The 14,219-nt window shown below is 41.3% G+C and overlaps 1 protein-coding gene across 1 annotated transcript in view; it reads right to left on the reverse strand.

The window, feature by feature from the left end:
• The window catches only part of Magi1 (membrane associated guanylate kinase, WW and PDZ domain containing 1), a 577,911-nt gene that overhangs the window by 57,020 nt on the left and 506,672 nt on the right, over positions 1–14,219 (reverse strand). The window contains exons 8-12 of the mRNA XM_033757021.1: positions 12,240–12,297; positions 9,759–9,892; positions 7,629–7,721; positions 2,990–3,172; positions 1,354–1,974 (exon numbers count right to left, since the gene is read on the reverse strand). Coding sequence (XP_033612912.1) covers positions 1,354–1,974; positions 2,990–3,172; positions 7,629–7,721; positions 9,759–9,892; positions 12,240–12,297 — 1,089 coding nt within the window. The remainder of the gene's footprint in view (positions 1–1,353; positions 1,975–2,989; positions 3,173–7,628; positions 7,722–9,758; positions 9,893–12,239; positions 12,298–14,219) is intronic.

Raw genomic sequence — 14,219 nt, forward strand, 5'->3', positions numbered from 1 at the left:
CCTTCACTGCAACGCAACCAAGAGGAAGTAAAAGTCTTGTTCTTCATCTCTTTGTGGATGGCACAAATATGCTATGCAAGAAAGGAATCATTTTGGCAAAGGTAGGGGAACAACCAGTCCGAGGCCCACTGTGTGCAGCGGTCAGTCGAGGCTAGTCCCAAATATGTACCCCAGGCAGACACTTCAGTGCTGTAAAGAAGGACATTTCTCCGTGTGAGCTTTTGGGAGGGCTTGTGGAGCAAGTGGTTGGGTGGGGGCAGGCAGGAAGAAGCTTAACATATTTGTTCCCACTGCCCCGCACTATAGCAGTACTCGTGGACTGACCCACCAGGGAGCTTGTACCCCTCAATGGGACAGTCATGCATGTACCACCAGGGCTTCAAGCTGCCTGGCAGCGAGACTACGAATCACAGCCCTGTCACTAATGTGTCACTCTCTCAAGCAGAATACTCGAATAGTAGAAAACTTCAGGATAGCCCAGCTCTGGAGAGCCTCTTCCATTTCATCACATGGAAAGCTGAGGTAGACTTGTTCTACCACTTATTAATAATCACTTGCAGAATCATTCATTTAAGGATACCTGAAAGGAGGCAGGCATTTTAAATGCTGCCAACAATAGGGGTCAGTATGTAGACATGAGCCCTGGCTTTATGGAGCTTTGATTCAGTGAAAAGAAAAATAAAGAAAAACAAATGATACGCAGAATAATGCCTTGTGATACTAATTTGATTGTGATAAATGCTATCATAATGAATGATGTGCAAGAAATTTTGTGGAAGTGTCACGGGTGGGACTAATATAGATGAATCATCAGAGAAACCTTTCCTCAAGATGAGACCTCAATGTAACTGAGCCAGTGGAAAAAAGAACCAAAAAATAGGATATGGCAGGGAAAGGGAGCAAGAAGTGCAAGGGCCCTGAGGCAGAAAAGGGCCTGAAACATCATGAAAATAATTTTTTTAAAAAGCCAGAGTGACTAAAACAGTGACAAAAGGAAGGAGTGTGAGACGAGGCGGGGCTATGTGCCACATCCTGTGACTTGTGCCAGCAAGTCTCAGGTCCCTTACAGGAAAAAGATTTTTAAATCTTAGTTTTTCAAAGACATACTCTGACTATGCCTTAAAATATGACTCTCATGGCAAATGTGTGACACGGTGCATAAACCATTGGTGTGTTTTAAAGAACGAGCATCTAGGGCAATCAAAAGGCATCTGGAAAGTATTTCTAACATTTAATTAAAAACAGCTGTAAAGGAACAGACTGAAAAAAAACCCAAAAAACAATCACCCAAGACCAGCAAGCTAAGCAACAGATTTGGGATCAAACAGCAAAGAGCAAAAGGAGACCTCGTACCTCCTCGCTGCACCAGCAGTGTGACCTCGCTTCCCTTCGGACACTGGATCAGCAGGTCCACGACCTGGTTGTGAGCAAGAGCCTGCACACTCTTCTTGTTAACCTCCACGATGAGGTCCCCCTCCTTCAGGCCTCGGCACCTGGGACTGTCGACGATCTGCTTCACCCTCTGGCCACCACCACCAGGACTGTCCGCGATGGTGAAGCCAAAGCCCATCGGCCCTTTGACTATGTGAACAGTGATGAGTTCCGGCTGAGTGGCTATTGAGGAAGCCAGGGAGACAGTGTCATTGGGGTAACCGTGGGGACTGTTGGAAGCCACATCTGCAGGGCTGCTGGGCCTGGCATCCTTCAGGCTGCTGACTTTGCCTGTTTTACTACTGTGGCTTGCCGGAGAATCATAGGTCTCTTGTCCATTCACAATAATTGGTTCTTTGTCCAAGATGGCTACCGAGGTCACTAAACTTGTGTTGGGGTCATCTGGGTCAAAAGGCAATGGGTAACCTCGGCAGAGCTCAAGGTCTACGCTGGCACCGATGGGAATGGACTGGAAGATTTTCACAACTTGGGCGTGTGTGTGTCCTAAAACACAGGTGTCATTCACGCTGACAATTACATCCCCTGTAAAAGGTAAGAGTTTGAGGGTCAAAACACGTAGCATCCAGAAGTATTGTGTCAATATGTAACATTCTGCTGAAGTTCAGAACATGCAACTCCACAATGTGCCACTGTGGCATAAGGATTATTTTGACCTAAAGAAAATAGCAGGAGTAAGAAAGGCACTCAAACTGTTCTCTTTTCCTTCCTGAAAGTAAGAGATGAAATTTCTTATGAAAGATGTCCTTCCTACACCCAAAAGCTCTTATTGTCAGAGATATGAAGTCAAGTGCAAGAGAAATACGTACACACCAACTTTGTGTATAGCCCTCAACTTCCTACTCTCTTTTCTATCCAATTGACCACTGTGTCCCAAACCTACTTTGTGTCCAACTTGGTAAGTATTCCACTCTAATAGCATTTATGGGCTTTCATTTCCACATGAGTGTCCCATGCCATATATAACTCATTAAATAAATCTGTATGCTTTTTTCCTACTAACTTGTCTTGTATAATTCTCAGGCCTAGCCAGAAATCCTATGAGGGAAGAAGCAAAATTTTGCCTCTTCTACATGGCAAACATGAAGCTGAACTGAAACAGGACTTGAGGGTGATATCATCAGGTATAAAGAGACTGAGCCTATTGCTTATTTTAACTGCTAACAAAGCATCCTTTTAGCATATAGTGTCTTTCCTGCTAACAAGAATAATCACTGAGAGAACACTGAAGGTTTCTTCCAAAAAGAAATTCTCATTGCAGAGATTCAAGTTTAGAATTCATTTATTGAAATGGATCTGCATTTTTAGTAAATTACTGTTTTACTGTATTCAAAAGCACCCTAACAACTTCCCAAAGTTAAAATGGTCTCCACGTTTTTCATCTGTACCCAGGGAAGAGTTTCTGTAATGGAGAAGTCTAGTTCCTTCCAAGGTGCATAAAGGGCATTTATAAACTCACAATGTTGCTTGGTCTTTTCCAGATATGGGTCGCAGTCTCAGTCTCACTGCACAGAACATGCTAAGGCCATGTGGACTCTACCTGTTTCCATCTTGCCGTCCAGTGCAGCAGGACCGTCTAAAACCAAGCTCTTGATCTGGAGGAACTCATCAGGTTCGTCCCCACCAACCACTGTGAAGCCAAAGCCACGACTGCTTTTCCGCAGCTTTGTGTGAATGAACTTGCCTTTCAGTTCAGAAGGGTTTCTCGTAAAAAAGGGTTTGCCTGAATTAAAACAAGAACAAAGAATATAACCATGAGTGAAAGGGTGAATTAAGGAAGATATGAGGCAACATAGTGGTAACTCTCTAAGCTTGCTGGCTTGGGGTCTTGCGGCACAGATGTGTCCCAACAAAGTCTTCCCTCTTGATTTCAAGGACAAGGGTGTTCACAGGCCCTCTGCTGAGAAGGTGGGTTGGGCACATACGTCCCAAAAGAAGATCAAGGGCAGAACAGAACTGGTCTCACTGGGTGACACACTTCCCTGGTTTTAGTTATCATCTGACAGTAATTGAGCTGCCCCAAAAAGCAGTCAGTCTTTATTTGTTCCTTTTGTTTTATTTTTTAATTTATTTCTATTTTGCAATATGGTTTCCTGTGTGGTGTTTTGGGCTTGACCAAGTGAGCAAAAACTTCAGTTTTAAATCAAAGAGAAAGCTCAGCCTGAAAACACACTGATAATACCAGGAAACACACAGAATGATTTGACAAAAACACAAAATCACTATTTTCAAAATTGAAGGTCATTACTTTGAAGAGAATTGTAAAGTCAACTGATTTTTCCCTATTTATTTGCACCTTTAAAATTGCTTTTTAAATAGTCAACCACTGTTAAGGTTCATTGTTTTAAAAAAGCTTAGGATTTTTGGCTTCTGATAAGACAAAACAAAGCAAAACAAATCTACAAGCCAAAATAGAACCCTTACACTAGACATATAAACTTACAAACAAGAGCCATACAGCCTCAAATTCAACTGGCATATTTAAAATAAAGTAAGAGATAGTTAAAAAAAATTCCAAACACAAAACCTAAATTTATTTTTATATGTTAATGATTAATATTTTAGATATAAATAAAAAGGTCTTACTTCGGGGTTTATAAGGTATTTCTCTGTAACTGAGGAACTCATAGCACTGCCTCTGTCCCAAGTAGTGAACAAACGTCCATGAGCAGACTCTCTTTTCTTCTGGCCTGCCCATTCTTCATCCTTCCTGTCTCTTTACTATCAAAAATGCTATCCCTCCCCAGAAAACTGAGAGAAGAAATCCCCATACACCCTGCACTACAAGACTGGCACCAGGAAGAAGTTATTTTTGGTTAGCTATAATTAAAAGGCCTTAAAAAGTCTCTGGGCATGCATACAATTTTTAATTGCATATTTTAAAAGTTTTGGGCTTACAGGAAGAAGGCTCTTTTAAATTGCATGCAGTCGAGGTCTGTTCACTACCCTCTCCAGTGAGCACTCTCAGGGCTCACTGGAGGTATGGCAAGCCACAGCCCTGCACCATGGCTAAAGAAAGACAAGACTCACAGGATCATGCAAAGCCATCTTCCAAGGTGCAAACAGGGGGATGCCACCTGCAGGGAGGGGCTAGGGAAAGAGAGGCTAAACCACCTATCTGGTGGAAGTGAGGACAGGAGAGGCACGGGAGGAGTTTGGGGAGCACAGAAGAAAACACATTTCAGCCAGGCAGAGACACTGGTGTCTGAGGCCTGCTCAGTAGGACCTTCCCAGATCATGGTTCCTCCTCCCATGCTTCCAAGTCCCCTCTCGTGCTTGCTGTTTATGCTCACCACTCACTTCTTTCTAACACAGTACACATTTTACTTACTGGCATGGTTTTATGTCCCATGGTCCCCTGTGCTCAGCGATGAGGCGCACTGGATGTGCACCTATGAAAAACCACTGGAATGTAAGAGTCATGAGGGCTGTTTGTATGTTTGTACACTCAGTGTTTGCTGTATTTTATATGCTCCAAAATTTTTTTAGTAAATGAGTAAATAAAAGCATTTAAAAAAATGAGATTCAACAGGTCTTTGAGAAGGCTGAAAGGAAGTGTTTGCATGTTGGAATTTTTCACTGATACTACAGGCCAAGTTAGAAAATGTAAAAAAGTGCCAGGCAGCTTATTGGAATTTTAAAAAGTCTATTAGCATATTTTGTGCTTAGAATGTTTTTAACTTGATAGAGACATGAGCAGAACTTTGAAATTACACCACTTCCTCTTCCCATTCCTAACTGAAGAGGGAAGATGAGAAGGTTTTACATTTATGCACTTTATTACATTTTATGTATGGGCAGCTCATTAGTTAATGCAGCTGCGGGAAGAAAGATTTTCTTACCCATAAGCAATGGAATTTGAAGGCTTCTGCTGCAGCTCTGTGGCAGGTGTAATTTCTGAGATTCTAACCTCTCTGGACTAGTCAGCAGTTATAAGAACTGGTTGTGTATGGAAATCACGGGGATAGCTTTTAAAATGTACTCATTTTAGTGTCTTCTCTAGACTCATCAAATTAGAGTTGAATCAGTCTTCCTTCCTTTGAGACTGTTTCCCTGCCACACCAAGCTATTCTTCAATCTGGTGTTCAGATGTTCCTGACCAGCGCTATCCACCAGCCAGGTCCCCCAGAGAAGGAGATGCACCATGGTCTTCACTGTCCAGTATGGCACCCAGAAGTCTGTCCAGCTATGGTGTCCTGGAAATGTGGCCAGGACAGAGGAACTAATTTTTCGAAATTGTAATTAATTTAAATTCAAATGGTAATACGTCGTAACCAATGGCATCTACACAGAGTCCTATCTGAGACACAAATGATGCTGAGAAACTGATCCCGATAGTAACCCAGTCATAAACACTGAGGCTAAAATGATGTTCGCAGATAAATGCCATCTAGATTCTTAATTGGTGCTCTATTTGGTGCCCAGAACCTGAAATTTGATCTTTTTTTAACCTTTATGACAAATTTTTAAAGGAGACTACTAACTACCAAATGCATGTGTGGATGGATGTATATGTACACACACACACACACGCGCACACACACACACACACACACACACACACACACACACACAGAGTTTCACTCCACAGTAATGTTAGCAGGAAGTATATGTTCAGTATTAAACCTGGGTTTGGGTTATCCTGCTGAAGGAAAAAAAAAAGGAAGAGGAAAGGGAAAATAATCCATAGTATTATGCCCGTGTGGGATTTACCCTAATAGAACACCAATGAACACTAATTGTAAGTGTTGATTTTTATAAATGAGAACCACACAGTGGTTGAGTGAACAGGATAGGGGACTCTATCGATGACCTGACATGAACAGGGCTGGTAAAGATGGGGCAGCATGCAAAAGTAAGTATGTTCTGCTTTTAGAGGCCATCATCACAATGAAAAAAGTACACTTATGTTGGAAGAAATCATTTTACATAAGTTGATATCAGTATGAGCCTGACAATATCAGCTAGCAGAGGAACAGTTTTGCTCTTTGAAAATTATAATAATCAAAAGGAGAAAAGAATTTTTCTTCTATATATCTTTTTATATGTCATAGTCACATCTTGTTTAAAATATAGAGAGGAAGATAAATTTTAGAGTATTGTTAATGGTTTAGCACCACAAATATTTTCTAGCTCAGCTCAACATGGTGCTTGTTCTGTGTTTCTTATTTAAAAGAAGTCTAGAACCTTTCTGATCACTGGAGAGTAATGAGGCCTGGGGTGGGGAGCGCAGGAGCCCCTAATATCCAGGAACATCCTCTGAGGGCACTTGAGCTACCTGTGAATGTGACACCAACCGAAGCACTAAAGCATGCAGAAATGCCAACAAAAGTGGCGAGGATCTGGGAAGAGAGCTTAAAACACAACATCATCAAAACATTTATGTTTACAAAAAAATCCTAGTCAAAAACAAATATGCTGACTAGAGTTTTGAAATATCTAATGCTGACATTTGAATTTATCTTATTAAACTAGTATTAAATACTTGTGGCCTCTAATTCAGTTACTGCAACTCTGGGAATGTTTTGCTCCCGAGGCATCTGGCCATGTCTAGGGACACTTCTGGCTGTCACCGGGTGGGAGGTGGGGGCAAAGCCTGTGCCCGACATCTAGCGGACAAGGTTGCGGCTAAGGTGCAGCAATGCGGGGGAAGACCCAGGAAGAATTACCCAGCCAAAAGGTCAACAGTGCTAAGGTGGAAAAAGTCTGGTTTCAACACTTACTTAACAAGTATCATTATTTTTAGGTTATCGCAATAATTGAAAATCTTATTCAGAAAGGATTGTAATTGTTTTGATGTCCCATTAACAATATATTTAAAACTGCCTTCACTTATGTCTTCACTGCCAAAGGAAAGATGGGAGGGGCAACGTTTAACTTTTTAACCACTTGCTGGTCCAATTATTTAAATACAGGAAGACCAAAAACTACATAGTTTTAAAGTTTTTGTAAGGTCATATAACAGGAAATATAAAAGCGATACTTTCATGAAATTTATTCAGCACAAGAGTCGACTGGCTGAAAGGACACCTGCCGGAGCGGAGCTCAGCACAGTCAGTACGGAAACAGTACGGAGTCAGCACGCTGCCTGCATGTGCTGGGGTTAAATGTGGGGTGGTTCAAGTATCTGCGAAGGTTTCCTGAGCTGAAATCAGGACGGAACAGTACAAACACCTTACCCTGAAGCGGAGCATCTCTGGCCGGCTCCGGATTGCTCGGGGGGTGGGTTGGAGTAACAGGAGGCACAAGGGATGAATGCTCTTCCGTCCATTCTACAAGGAAGAAGAGATACTTCAGTCTTCCCTTCAGCAGCTGGCCCACTGCCACACGATTCGCGTGGCCCCAAAGCTGGTGCCTGTCCTCACCTTACGTGAAGGATACCAATCTCTCTTTCTCCCGTCCATGATGTCTCAGGCAAGAAATGCAACATATCAGTACAAACTCTAGTTCTCTCTGGTCGGAAAGTCCAATTGCTTTCAAGTAAAGAAGTGTAACACAAAGGCAGCCTTCTAAGAGAGAACACTGCCGAAGGAAAGTGGAAAGAGGCTGGATTGCAGAACCTGCCTGTCACGGGCAGTAGGTGGGAGGAAGGTGGATGCCAGCAGCTTGCCAAGGCACTAACTGTGTAGCCTCTGAAGCCCGAGGGGCACCCATCAGCAGGACTCCTACATCCTGGCACATCCAGGGCACTGTGGGGATTCAGAGGCAACCCGCAGGGAGCACACCTCGCGACGGACCGAGGTCCCTTTCTACTCAGCTGACAGATGAGGGGCACATGCCATGGTCCGTACCCTGCTTTCCCATACCAGTGAGCTTTACCACTTCAGGAAAAATGCATTTCAAAAGTTCTTTTTCAATAAAAAAGAGATCAGCAAAGAGAACATTCAACTGGCCTATATATACACTCTCAGGCAAAGGCGGGCAAACCACAGCCTACCAGCCAAACTGGTCCAACACCTGTTTGTGCACAGCCTGTGCGCCAGTAAGAGCTTTTACATCTTTAAATGGCTGAAAAAATGCAAGGACATTTGTGACACGTGAAAATAATATGAAGTGCAAATTACAGTGCCTTAAAAGTTTTACTGCTACGGAGATATTCCTGTTCATGTGCATTTTGTTTATAGGTACTTCCAAACTCCAGTGGCAGAGCTGAGCAGGGATGAGAGTGGCTGTATGTATCACAAAGCCTAAACTGCTTCCCATGAAAGGTCACCAGTCCAGTCTGAGGTCTGTATGTACAATGATTGAGGCAGTGCGTGTACTCAGCATGCATGAGGCCTAGGTTTCATCCCTAGCACTAAAACAATATGTAGTTATTTCATATTCATCTACTAATAGTTACATATTATCGAGGGGCTATTTTAAAACATCACAATTAAAAATATAGAAAATCTAAGTATTAATAAATGGATGTCTAAATAATGGTGGAAATATTCAATGATGTTATAAAGCTATTAAAATTATAAGGTAGATATACATTAATTTAAGCTGGTATGAGAAAAAAATAAGAACAAGTTAATGCACACACTGTATGTGTATATATTCATATGATTTCTGTTAACATATGCAATTTGTGTATTCCTTGAGATTTTCTGTAGAGTGTTTACCTCTGATAATGGGGGTATGAGTATTAGATATTTCAATGTTCTATACTCTTGAACTGTTATTTTTACAAAGAAGGTAAATTACCATGTAACGTTTTATTTTATTTATTTATTTTTGGTTTTGGTTTTTTTGAGACAGAGTCTCACTGCATAGTTGAGACTGACCTGGAATTCACTATGTAGCCCGGGCTGGTCTTGAACTCATAGCAATCCTCCTGCCTCAGCCTCCCAAGTGCTGGGATTACAGGCGTGTGCCACCACACCCGGCTAGTAACATTTTAAAAAGCACTTAAAATTACCAGCTCTTTCTGATGATTACATGTAATGTTCCTAATATTAAGTGTAAGTTTCATGCCCAGTAATTCTGCTTGAAGTAAAAAGGGGGGAAAGGAGTACGCTGTCAGGGCAAGAGAGTTCCTTTACCCTCAGAAAGATCTCCAGTCTAAAGATGCCCCTTTCTACATTGAGATGGAAAGTGGGATGTGGCTGCCTGAGAATTGGGATTCCCCTTTGGCTGTTAAGAGGGGTTATGGGGAGCAGGAATAGGGAGACTCTAGCAGCGTTATCTATTCTTTGCCTGGACAGCAACTTCCCTGTGTGGAGGATGCCTGGATCCTCAAGGCCAGCTCTGACCACACGGGGGTGTCAGTGTCCAGGCTTTGCCTAGCATTCTTAGCTCAGGTGTCCCCAGGGGAAGAGGCCAACCTTCTGGTGGTGGTGGTGGCTGCTGCTGCTGTTGCTGCTGCTGCTGCTGTTGCTGCTGCTGCTGCTGCTCAAGCTGCTTCTTTCGTTTGGCTTCAAGAACTGGGTTCTCATACTGTGTTTTCCTGTTGATGTGGCTGGGGAAGAAGGTAATCAGTTTTCCACAAGGAAACACAAACACACACACACACACACACACATACACACACACACACACACACGGCTTATCAGGCCATATCCTTTGACTAAAACAGAGCAATGCAGGTGGACTGATGTTGACTTAGTTGCGTCAAAAAGCACAGTTAAGAAAAGGAAATAAAGAAGTTACTGCCTATTTATATGCACCAACTACTGTACAATCATTTGTACACACATTTTTTGGGAAAATCCTTAGTAAAGCCCGGAGACAAGTCTTATTCTCACAGTAATACCACCTTATTCATGAGGGACACATTCCCATGGAATGTACATGGACCGTAAAAGCAGATAACACTGAGCTCTCTCTACATGTTTTCCCCTTATATATGGATCTATGGTAAAAGTTTAATTTATGAATAGGCATAGGAAGGGATTAACAGCAATAATTTACCTTAGACTTTAGCAATATCAGTATATGACTGTTGTTCTTCCTTATTGAGAATTTTCACTTAAAGGAAGCACACTATGGCTTCTCATTGACATATCCCAATTGCCAGCATTGGTACTCTTGAGCTTTGGGGCTGTAATTAAGTAACATAAATGAGGGTAACTGGAACACAGGCACTGCAATCCTGTGAGAGTCAATCTGGTAACCAAGAAGGCTAAAGTGAGGTTCACACAGCACAGATATCTGGGCACAGTAATCATTCTTCTCCTAAACTAGATGGAATGGGGAGTGGGCTGGAGATTTCATCTTGCTACTCAGAAGGGCACAGAAGTTAAAATTTATGCATTACCTATTTCTAGAATGTTTCACTTACTACTTCCAAATAATGCTTGCCCCTGGGCAGCAATCAGAGTAAAAACACAGATAGGGTGGCACTACTGATTTTGTGGATAAGGAAAGCAAACTTCTGCGTAGTTAGTAACTCACATCCCTGGGATGCAGTAAACAGTAAACAGGCATGCAAGCTCATGTCAGTCTGCTTTCAAATCTCAGGATTTTAACTACCGACTCCACCAGTGTGTCCGAGGTACCACATGAAAGTGCGGCTGCTTAAATGATACAAGAAGTAGATGATGGAATTACTGAAAAGTAAGGTTAAAGAGTACATGCGATGTCGTCAGTGACATACTATGTCACATGTGAACTTCCTACAGTAGGTCTTGCTGAAGCATAACCATTTGCCAAAGCAGCAAGGTTTTTTTTATCAAGAGCACCCTTCTAACATCTGTCAACTATTTGATCAATTGACAGGGAGACACGATTAAAAGGATAGCCCTCAGGCAAAGAGACTGTAAATGCTGCTCCCCTAAGCAGATGGGATAATGTTCAGATATTTTAGATGGTTATGTAACTGATAAAGCCATGGTAAACACATGCAACACACACACAGGTCTTATGTAGTGTATATACATGTGTAAGTATACATAAATGTAATGCACATATACTATACAAGCATCATACGAGCAAACACCTAGACCTTCAAAAACAAAGTTTAGTCACCTGTCAAAGCAGTCATCACCTGTCCTTTTCTTACAAACGCTAGTTTAGGGGAAATGTACAGTGAACCCTAAGTAGAAGAAAGCTTGCTGTGTATCTGTAAGAAAGATAATTTTCAGGGTTCACAAAGGAAGTTTATTTTAGGAGGGTCAGAGAAACAACCCCACTTGTTTCTCTGATGCCCCAAATTGCCAGTTCTTGTTAGGTAAAGAGGAGGCAATGCTCATACTGCCTAACGACACTTGCTATATTGAGCTCAATTTTTTTTAACAATCAGATAGTGGACATTTTATGGCCTGGCATTTCTGCATCATGTGTCATATCACAAAGACATTATACAAATGACTTTCAACATGGCAGCACGAGAGAAAGCAGGCCAGCTCTCTCCATCACAGCAGGAAGGACTATGATCAGACAGCATTGGTTTGCAAATGCAAGGCATTTGTGTTTTTCAAGTGACTTTTTAAAGCAGGTCTTCCTCCTGAAGATATCAGCTAGTCATCTGTTCTCCTGCATCCAGGCTTTTCTCAGTCATTTGTCCAATATAATGAGTATTAACTCATTATGTACCTGCCAAATGCCAGGACTGTATTTAGTCTTTACAAGACCGTGGCCAACGAGAGCCATGAATCCTGTCCTTAGTAAGGGTATTAATAACAGAATTTACCTTTGGATTCAATGAATATTTTCTTGTTCATTAAAGTATACAAACATTTTCATTTTAAAATTAATGTATTATTATTTACCTTGTATCTTATAACAATGACAAATTCTGCTTTGCATAAATGTACATAATTCAAGAGGGGCAGAAGCTAATGTGTGGGTTACTAACAGGCACTTACTCTACATAGTAGATACCATAGACAGGGTCTTCAATCTTTTCCCAACCAGCCGGCAGTTCTGAAAAATAAGAGAATGCTTAGAACAAGAAGAGAAGATTCTTGTCGAGCCTGGGACTGCCATCAACTGAGTTAGGTAAAAAAAGAAAGACTCATAAAAAATACCTTAAATCCAACTAAAACTGTGTCCTAACCAAAAGGAGTATGCATTATTTTTTTCAGTGCATTTTTCTACACGCACAGTGATTCTTTATCTAGTGATATTTTATTTCAGAAAATAAAACTTAATAAATGCAGTCTTAGCCCCCCTTATTCTTTATTATCAAATCAGATTTGAATAGAAAGTTAAAACTTGCCTTGAGTACCTAACTCCTGCCTTAACTATTTGCTGTTTTCTATTTTGTTTTCAAGCTACCTTATCACATAAGCAAAAATAGATGGAAATTAATGCTTTTCATTTTTCAATACAACTATGCTTGTTCTGTTTTCCTTGGAAAAAGATAAAATCTGCATCTTATTTTCTCCTTGTTCCCAAATAAAATGCTACTGTGTACATACAATGCCCAAGTAGAACTGGGTGTTAAAACTGCATACATCTATCACTTGGTGGCTGTATCTGCGCCGGTGCACCTTTCCCCTCACTTCTGCTGTGAAAGAGCAGCCCACGTCCTGCTGACGGTTCCCTATTGCAGGGGACAGGCTATCCCTTAACATGTGGGTCTGCAACACTAGCGGAGCCATGAGCTGCTGGACTTTACCTCGGGAGGGTTCAGATCGAAGGCTGGAATGAACTTTAGTAACTAGGTCAGAGTGACTTCCACCACAAGAATCTACTGGGGAGGGCCACTGTCAAGACAGTTTTGTGAAAGAAGTAAATATGTGTGTTCTGCGCCATTAAAACAACTCAGCAACAATTTCTCACCTTGATTTTAAAGCCACCTGGATCTATGTAAGTGAAAGCTTATATAATATTATACTCCAAATGAACCATTATTTCTAGAAGAAATTTCTACAACTGGCATTCTAAAAGTACTTGATATACACTTATTTTTAAACAGTTCTTTTTAAATTCAAGGAATCATGAGATGATTGTTTTTAAATGATGACTATGCCATGAGTGGAGGCCTCACACAGGCCACTATCGGTTCTGGACTGAGATGGAGGCTTGCACATGTGTGTGTGTAGATTACTCAAAGTTTATGTTTTGTTCAGATTTGGATGCACATCAAGAGATATTAATTTCATGGTTTTTGCTCCACATGTAACTTGTTTGCAAATAAAGAGACAGGTTTTCCCCACTTTTTCCTAATTGAAAAAAAAAAACCAAAGAGGTTTTAAGGAAGTCTTTGAATTCAGCAGGCATAAGTGAGTAAAAAGCCACACAGGTCCAAACTGCAGATGTTGATCCAACTTGGCATTTTTATACATGGAGTCTTGCAGACCAATGCAAATCAAACGCCTGGGAAATGGTTTTCCCTTACAAAGCTAGAAATTACCATTTAAATGAAAATGAACCAGAAAGTATTTCCAAAGAATTGGGAAATTGAAAATTTAAAAAATGCAAATTGTTGCAGAGTCACACATTTGTAAGGGGTGTGGGAAGCAGGTGAGAATAAGAAGCCACATTATAAGGAGCAGAGTCAGACCTCTTTCCCAAGTCTGCCACCTGAAATATTTGACTAGATGATCTTTAGATAAAATGGGGCAAATATTATACATTCAATTCACTGGATTACAATTTAGAAACAGTAACTGGGCACCTATTCTTTGCCCAAGATGTGTCAGACACTAGGGACATACAGACAAGTGCCAGTATAGTGGCTAAGCAGAAAATGCAGCAAGCAGCAAGTGCTGTGGAATGAAGCCACACCTAACTGCTGTGACTCAGTGACTTCACGTTCCGGAGCTCGGGTCAGTCAACAGCCATTTCTGGACATCTTTAAATTTAAACACTGTTCCTTTTCTTTTTTTTTTTTTTTTTTT

The sequence above is a fragment of the Fukomys damarensis genome, unplaced genomic scaffold (assembly GCF_012274545.1).
Source record: "Fukomys damarensis isolate Sample0158 unplaced genomic scaffold, DMR_v1.0_HiC HiC_scaffold_28, whole genome shotgun sequence".
NCBI lineage: Eukaryota > Metazoa > Chordata > Mammalia > Rodentia > Bathyergidae > Fukomys > Fukomys damarensis.